We start from the raw sequence: 8944 nt of genomic DNA on the forward strand, positions 1-8944 counted from the left end.
AAGAGTCAGGGACCAGTCTAATCCTGGTTCTACTCCGCAGGAAAATCTTGGGTTTTAAAAGCTTCCATTCCTTCCCTTGGAGAAAGCGCTAGCCTACATGAAACTCAGAGCCCTGTGGGCCTCCCTTGGTCCTTCCCTCTGGATCCAGGGCTGGTGACTGGCCTCGGGGACCCCTTCTCAGAGGCAGGACTGAGCCTGGGAGTGGCCTGGCTGGGTTGGGGGGCAGGGGATCACCTGTAGATCATGCCGGGGGAGCCCGTCTGTCGCAGAGAGAGTCGAGCTGGGGAGCCTGTTGTCGATTCCGGATACATGGAGCCGGCCTTACTGGTCCTGACCTGCTCTCTTCTTCACGGAGGGAAGATTCTGGAGGAGAAGCAGAACAGAGAGGCAGTGGTTCAAAAGACCAGTTGGGTTTGCCCAGGAGGCTCTGTGATGGTGAAGGCCCAGTTTATTGGGCATCTGTACATCCCTCATCAGACAGACAGACTAACCCATGAGGGTTCAGACAAAGCTGATGGTTGGGGTCAATGGCTCTGTAACAGATTTCTACTCTCCCACCCCCATGCTTCCCAAGGTCCTTCCGCCTCCCCAGCTGCTTTCCTGAGGTTCTGGGAGCCCTTTTCTGGTGGTCCCAGGGGGCATCTGTGGACTTAGAATTTTGGACTGTCTTCACTGTCCCAGGAAGTGGCACCACCATCCCCCAGGTTCATCCTTGATGCTTCAGCTTCCCACCCTCTCCCAGCCCAGTGCTGGCTGGTGTCACTGTTCAGCTTTCAGGAAGGCAGCTGGTCAGATAACCCTGGCTCCTGGGACTCACGTCCTCCCCGTGGGTGTGACTTGCTTCTGCCCCACAGGTCATGGCACAGGTGACAAGATATCACGTCCATGATCAGGTGATGCAGACTGTGCCTTCTGTCTTGATAGCAGACTCTCCCTTGCTGGCTCTGAGAAGCAAGCTGCCATTGCTGGAGAGGGCCGTGTGGCCGGGAACAGAGGCCCTCAGTCTAACTGCCCACAGAGAAGTGAATCCTTCAAGCTGTGTGAACTTGGAATTCCGAGCGTCCTTCCCCATATGAGCCTTCAAATGAGACCACAGCCCTGGCCAAACCCCTTGGCTGCAGGCTTGTGAGGCCCTGAAGCAGCAGACATAGCAGACCCACAGAAACTGTATTTTAAGTCCCTAAGGTTGCAGTCATATTTTATGCAGCAATAGATAATGAATACGACAGACACATCCATCCATTCACTTTTCCCCATTACCCTCAAGCCGAGCTACCGCCATCTGTCACCTGAACCACCAGGTCAGCCTCCTGACTGTGCTCCCTGCTTCCACTCGGCAGCCAGGGGCATTTACTTCTATAGGAGATTAGGTCACACACCCCTTTCTTCTCTTTTCCGACAAGCCAAATGCACACCTTCCGCAGGGCCTTTGCACTTACAGTTCCTTTTGCCTGGAATGCCCTTCCGACAGACCTTCTCGTTGTTGGGCCTCCTTGGGGAGCCTGCCCCTGACTGTCACACTCTGGGATTCTCTCCAGGCACCCTGCCTGCTATCCCATGCAGTCAGCACCAGCGACCTTCTTGCTGTCTGTCCCTGAGTTGTGAGGTCTTGACTCTCTCCGGAGGGCAAGCTCCACCAGGACAGAAATTTTGCTGGTTTTGCCACTGTGCCTAGAACAGGGCTTGGAACTCAGCCAGGATTTAATACATGGCTCCCAAAAGAGTGATGGTCCCTGATCCAAAATTACCTTGTTCTGTGCCAATGGGCAAAGGGATGGTCTGGGCTCAAAATACAGCCCCGCTTGCCCCCACTGGGGCCTCTCTGCTGAATGCCCATCTGGAGGGCTTGTTCACCTCGCTCTTCCTCCCTCCAGGATGAGGACCTCCCGTCGGCAGGAAGCGGGCTTCCTCTGGATGCCCTCCACCCCCTGGCACAGGGCTTATATACGTAGTAAGGTTATGTCTCGCTCATAACTGAGCTCCCCTCTGAGTGAGGGGTGTGCGCATGTGTGTGAACATGCTGGGAAAATGGGGAGAGGAAATGCAAGCCAGAGTCACTACAGTGACAGCCTCATGGAAATGACAGAAATGATGGGGTCAGTGAAGGTCCCCAAAGTTTTATTCTTAAAAAAAACCTCATTCAGAAAGAAATTACAGAATGAAATAAAAGTGCACTTAAATCCTGAAAGAAAGCTGTGGATCCTTGGCTGATGTTGACTCCAATCTTCGGGCTCATCAGGTGATTCCTCATGAGCTGCAATGCCATAACCCAGGCTGACCTCTCCCAGAGCCCCTTGTGTGCATGGCCCTGTCCATCTGCACCTGGTAGAATGGCTCCAGGCAGACCCTGAGGCCTCTTGGTCACCTTTTCTTTCAAACGCTGGGGTTCCATCAGGGTCACTGTTCCCAGATAGACCAGCCTGACTTCCTCCCCCCCACCCGGCCCAGATCTATGCAAGAAAGAGGCACAGCACCTTTCCTGCGGAAAGAGTTTGGTTACACGGCTCTGGGGCATTGAGTCCCTGAAGCTTTGGGGTGGGAGGGCCTCTCCTTTGTGCCCATTAGGTGCTCCTAGAGTGTGCTCTGCCAGGTCACACAGGGCATGAAACCCAACCATCTCATGAAAGTCATTAATCTTTAGTCAGCGGGTGGTAGGTTCACGGGCGCCCAGAGTGTCAGCCGAGGCCCTACTGTGCACAGGTGCTGGTACAACACAGAGCCCTGCCCATGGGCAGGAAGGCACAGCTGAGGGCGCGCAGAGTGCCAGGCGCTGTGTCCACAGTGGTCCAGAGGTCATCGGGGAGGAAGGGTGGCCACGGCGGGGCAGGATGTCCTCACAGGGTCTTGTGGAAGGAGATGGGGGCCAAGCAGCCCAGAGCAGGCTGGGATGCCTGTGCCCTTAATCGGGGGATGTGGCCCCCCCCCAACTCTCTCCTCTCTGGCTTTCCCTGGGGCTAGCTACTGAGTGGTGGTGTCTCAATGCCCAGCTCAGGCACTCAGGTGTGTTTAACTTCCAGAATTCAAGAGTCACAAACTCAGTCTGAATTTGGGAGGGTGTAGGGACGTAGAGTCTCTGACTCCACAGATGTGGGGTGTGCCCAGGAATCTGCATTTCTAACTAGTCCCCCAGGGGATGCTCGTGTTCCTGGTCCGGGGACCACACTTTGAGGACTGCTGGTCCTGGAGCAGGAATGGCAGACTACGAACAACAGACCCAATCCAGCCTGCTGCCTGTTTCTCTAAATGAGGTGTTGCTGGAACAGCTGCATGCCCACTCGGGCATGAACTGTGCCTGCGTCTGTGCCACGCTGCGGCGTTGAACACACTGTCTGGCTTGCTGTGCTTCCTGTCCCTTTACAGCCAAAGGTGGCTGAGCCCGGTTGAAGACTGCTCTCCCCCACTCTCCAAGATGGTGCCTCTCAGCTCTCGGCTTTGCTGCTTCCATTTCACCGACGGAATAGAAGCAACCAGAGACCAGCTCCCCCCCCCCCCCCCACCAACATCAGCTCTTGGAACATCCTGCTTCCCCTGCTACTGTCACCTGGACGACCCGGCCACGGCCACGGCCATGGCCACAGCGCTCCGTCTGAGCACACACCCCACTCCAGCCCCACTCGAGAGCACCCCGACTCTTGTGCCGGCTCCTCCTTCTTTATGAGGCACTGCCCTCTGCAGACAGCCACTTATTACTTCTCTCGTCTTAGAAAACAGAAAGCACAGTCTCTTGGATCCACTTCCTTCTCCACAAACTGCCCCATTTCTCTCCTTCCATTCACAGGAAAATTCCTCACAAGAGTTGTCCTTTCTTGCCTGCAATGTTCCCTTCTGCCTTCCCCGCTCAGAGGAAGCTGCTCTTGCCAAGGTCACTGTGACCTTCCTGTTGCTAAGTCCGGTGGTGCCCACAGTTTGGGGGTGACGGCGGGGCTGTCCCCACCCTCGGGGCTCCTGGGACCCATGCTGTCCGGCTTGTCTTCCTGCCTTCCCGCTGCTTCTTCTCAGTCTCCTTGGCTGCCCCTGCTCACCTGACTTTGAACCTTTTTTCTTTTCCACTACACGAGGTTCCTCAGATTTCCACCTGTCTTCTGGCTCTGAACTGCGCCGCTAAGCCGGAACCCCTGTGGTCGTACCTCCAGGCCCCGTTGTTCCCCGGGGCCCCAGACTCATCTGTTCAGCTGCTCTATGGGCATCTCTCTGTCTTCTCTGGAGGGTGCAATGCCCTGTCTCACGCGTGGTGCTCAGGGCAGCTACAGGGACGGGGACAACTGGAGCTACAGGCTGCCAGTAGGGACACTAGGGAGGTGTCCCAGAGGAAGCCATTTGTCCCACTCCTCGCCTCTGCCTTGCCTGGACTCCTGAAGGTCAGGCTCCCTCTGAGCCAGCAGCCAACTCCCCAGCTCAGGCACTGGCCACGTTCTGGTGGCCCACTTCACGAGGGACAACCTCATTCCTCCTGGGGAGCTGCCACCTTTGCCAACTTCCAGGGGAGGGAGAGGGACTGGAGGCTTCCCATGCCCCCTGCCTTGCATTCTGCTGACCTGCCCAGAGCCCTGACCTCTGCAGCTGCCACAGTCCAGCCAGGAGAGACTGCGTGTGCCCGGTGGCCAATCCCGGAGAAGTTGACGTCCCAGCAGGATGCTGCCAATCCCAGGCACCACGGAGGGAGGGAGGCGGGCAGGCAGGGCTGCCCCTGTCCACAAAAGGGACGGCTCTGGACAAAGGCTTCAGAAACCACTTGAGAACCGGCCGGGCCCAGGAGGGACAGCTGGCTCAGGGTGCAGGCTGGGGGTCCACAGTCTGGGTCCCCTGTCCCCAGCACTTCCACTTGGTCTGTGTGTGACCCTGAGCAAGCCACCTGAGTCATCCTCAGAGAAACTGAAGCATGGAGCGCTCACAAATGCCCGCCCATACTTTCTCACGGGAACGGAGAGAAGGAAGACACGAAAACATTTTGCGCTCAGGAGGGAAGATGCTGGGTAAATCCTAGCTCTCCATCGTCGTGGGAAAGGCGGCTGGCAATGACGACAGGCCCCTCAGAGGCGGGGGCTCCATCTGTGGGCACTGCCTTTCTCCTCAGCTTACTATTCTGAAAACTTCCAAATAACATTAAAGTTGTGAAGAATCAGCACAGCAATGAACACCGTATGCTCTCATCCCATTCCCCGACTGTCTGTATTTTGTCTCGTTTGCACGCCTTCCCTCTGCCCTCTCCCTGATTTCTCCACTCACACTCACACGCTCACACCCACGCTCACATACAGTCGTTCACATACATGCTCTCCCCCACACACTTGCTCACACGCACTCATGCTGTCACATGCATGCACACACATGCTCACACACACACGTTCTTGCATGCACTCGCTCACACACACTCATGCTGTCACACACACACTCACATGCACACACATGCTCAGACTCACGCACTTGCTCACACTCACAAGCACACACACGCATGCACACTCATACAGTCACATGTGCTTTGGCCAAAGGAGATGAGCAATGACAATGTGTCAACTCCAGCCTCAGCTACGGGAGACTTGCCTCCACCACGGCCACAGACGAACGCGCCCCAGACCACCCTGCTGGTCCAAAGGGGACAGCTGAACGCGCAAGAGCCACCCAGCCTAGACTGGGCACCGCCAGCCACCTTGGGACGTGGGGCCAGCCACCAGGACTGTTATGTGGAAGGTGACTTTTGCCCTCCTGGAAGTACGTTCTGCGGGCTTTAACCTGCAGGGTCATCCTTATCTCATGAAGATATGACTCTGGTGAGTCATGAGAGGGACTTCCGGTTACTGGAAGAGGGCTCCCCTGTCTCCCCACTGTACCTTCCGGATCATGAGAACACTTGGGTGGCAGGAACCTTTATTTAGCCAGACCTCCTGATGCGAAGTTAGCACTTCAAGCTCTGGGTGACTTTCTGACCCGAAACCTCGCCAGAGCCACCAGAGTACGTGTGTCCTCCTCCAAGGCCAGTCTGATGACACAATCCCACCTTGTTGCATGACCCGAGGAGACCATTCCAAGTGTCAGGGAGGGAGCTGAGGCCCAATTGGGTTCGGATCTGGTGTATGACCTTGGGCAAATTTTCCACCTTCCTAAGTGTCAGTTTCTCTATCTGTGAAACAGGATGACGGGAGTCGGGGAAGATCCGACGTGCCCACAGGTTGGGGTACACCGTGAGGGCCACGGGCTGGGATCTACCTGTGCCTGGCCCTGGCGCAGGGCAGGTGCCAGCCCAGGGCCCGGGAGTCCCTGATCATACCTCCTTCCTCAGTGTCTGCACCACGTGCACAAGGCAAGTGAAGTTGTCGCTGTGCAGACGTGCCCCAGTCTGCTCCCAGGTGGTGGTCTTACCTTCCAGAAAAGCACTTTTTAGGGTCCTCAGACTTGCTACCACATCGCTTTTCCCTTGCTGCCTCTCTGCTTTGTTCTCAGGGGCTGTTCATCTTTTCCATGTCCCCGGAAAAAGGCTAATCTCTTGTGGATGTGACCAGCCACACATAGGTACGACTCAGTGTCATGACGGAACTGTGTTTCCTGAGCCCTCTGTGGCTGCATCCCAATTCTTGATCATCCTGGAAGCCCGAAGGTTCTAGAAGGCTTGTCCCCACATAGCTGAAGTCTTAAGAATTACAACACTGTATGAATTATCTATTGCTACGTGACACGGGTTACATGGGAGACAAGGATTTCTCACACTGTTTTGCAAGGTCAGGAATTGGGAGTTGCTCTGGTCGGGCAGATCTGGCTGGGGGGCTCTCCTAAGGTTGTGGCCAGCGTGTTCACTGGGCTGAGGTGTTAGAGGTTTCATACACACAGAGGTGAGTAGGGGCCCCTCCTCTCCACCTGGGTCTCTCATGCCAAGGCAGCCAAGGGAGGGGTTGAGGGAGAAAAGTTGTGATGCCCTTTAGGACCAAGGCTCAGAAATGTTCTCTTGGCTGCAAAGACCAATCCTAATAAGGGGGTGGGCGTGAGCACCGGGAGGTATGGCACTGGTCACTACCGAGACACCAGCAATGCACTATTCCCCACGTTTCCTCCTTCCCCGTCTCCTCTGAGACCCTGGGGATGTCCGCTCCACCGGGCAGGGAGCTTTGTCTCTTTCATTCCCCAGTTGTGTCCCAGTGCCCAGAGCAGCGGGCACACGGCGGGTGCTCAGTGCACGCTGCCCGAGCGGAAGAAGACCGGAGAGGCTTGCCCTGCTGGGCGTGGGGGACAGCAGGTGGTCTCCCCGGAAGCCTCGGACGCGAGCTTCTGCCTCTTGAACACATGTCACTTTGCACATTGCTTCTCGAACGCTGGAACTCCTCGCCAAAGCCCTGAAGTACCACTATGACTATTACAAGGCACGAAACCGCCACCTTTTATGGGGCTGAAGCTGCAGGAGCCATGGCAGCCAGCACTCGCCAAGAGACAGGAAGAGGTGTAATTGCTCAAAACCACTCAGATCCGGAAGGGTACTTGCGTAACACACCCTTCCTCTCTGTCCCACGAGCGGGGTGCTGCCAGACGAAACCCCACTTCTCCCCTGTGAGTAAGAGTGCGTGCCGCCGCCGAAGGCCTGCGAGTCTGAGCATGCTCGGGGCATCGGCTCTGCCTGTGGGGTCACCCTGGGGAGTAAAGCAGAGAGGCCCAGTCACTGCAGGGGTGGCCCGGGGCCCTGGGGGGCAGTCTGGAGATCCACAACCCAGTTCCCAAGGAGCATCATCAGGTCTTGCTCCGATTCAGCTGGGGAGCAGGGAGAACTGTGAAAAATTCCTATGGGCTGGATGCCGTGGCCAGGACCCCCTGCTCTCTGCCGCTGAGAAACTGCCATCTGCCCTCCAAGCTCCTGAGCCAGGGGGACTGAGTGGCATGGTGACCTGCCAACCTGACGTGAAACAGCGTGCACATCACGTGGTGGGACAGCAGCAGAGGCACTGGGACCAAGCCACGGAGTACCCGTAAGAATTTCTTGAAAAGATGGCAGAGTAGAATTTTTCAGTCTTTCCAAAGCAACATTCCAATGCCTGTCCCCTGAGTACAAACAGGTCAACCCACCATAGGGCTCGGCTCAGGCCTACACTCTTGCAGGCAGAGGCCCCATTTGTATCTAATCAGTGCCACAATTAAAAAAACAAAACAAAACATCATGGGCCCCAAATTCCAACTTTCCCAAAGCAACACTGAAATGCCTCTCCCTGAATGCAGCCCACCCAGATCCACACCCACTTCTCATGTACCTGCAGGCTGAGGGGCTCCCCAGTGAAGCAGAAGCCTTGCTGTGGCTCCCGGCTACGTCCAGGGTGTGCACAGTGCTGGATGGGAGTCTGCCACGCTCCGTGGCCAAAGGCCCCCAGTCTTGGGAACAGCCGTCCTCCCTCCCTGCGAGGAAATGGAAGCTGGGACCACGGGCATGGTGGCTTCCCGGCTCCATCCTGATGCTGTCAACCACAAGTGGACAGGGCCCCCACCTGGCGCCTGGGCGGAGGGGGCCTCAGACGGCAGCTCGTCAGGGCAAGAAGCAGGAAACAAGCCCCCAAGTGCTCTGTGCTCCGGAATCTTTGTAACCACAGGCCTCCCCTCGGTCATTCACTCAGCAAAACTCTCTAGCCCTCCAGTCCTGCCTGCCGCCTCCCTCTGGCCAGCCTGAGCACCCACCCTGACCACCCCTGCCGTCCTCCCCCCAGTGGTGACTGCAGGCTGTCCCTCCAAGACAGAGCTCCACAGGGTCCTCCAGCTGCCCTCCCCTTTGCCCTGCACTCAGCTCTGCAGGAGAGAGGGGTGGGGGACCCATTCACTTATTTTTTAAGGCAGGGACCCTCACTTCTGCCTGTGAAACTACTTTCCACTCCGAGGCGGGAAGTCCCTGGCCAGGGGTTCAGGGGACAGCAGATGGGCAGGGATCCCTCCAGGAGCCTGCAGGGGTTGCTCGACAGCTGGTGCTCCCCCTCCTCCCCCC

General features: G+C 56.9%; 1 protein-coding gene across 3 annotated transcripts in view; it reads right to left on the bottom strand.

The window, feature by feature from the left end:
- KCNAB2 (potassium voltage-gated channel subfamily A regulatory beta subunit 2) overlaps positions 1-8944 on the bottom strand; it is an 84672-nt gene that overhangs the window by 52546 nt on the left and 23182 nt on the right. For all 3 annotated transcript variants that reach the window (XM_025856319.2, XM_073903440.1, XM_025856318.2), the window contains exon 2: positions 235-363. In XM_025856319.2, coding sequence (XP_025712104.1) covers positions 235-311 — 77 coding nt within the window. In that variant the 5' untranslated portion in view covers positions 312-363. The remainder of the gene's footprint in view (positions 1-234; positions 364-8944) is intronic.

The sequence above is a fragment of the Callorhinus ursinus genome, unplaced genomic scaffold (genome assembly GCF_003265705.2).
Source record: "Callorhinus ursinus isolate GAN/ISIS: 27379988/994484 unplaced genomic scaffold, GSC_fseal_2.0 scaffold18, whole genome shotgun sequence".
Classification (NCBI taxonomy): domain Eukaryota; kingdom Metazoa; phylum Chordata; class Mammalia; order Carnivora; family Otariidae; genus Callorhinus; species Callorhinus ursinus.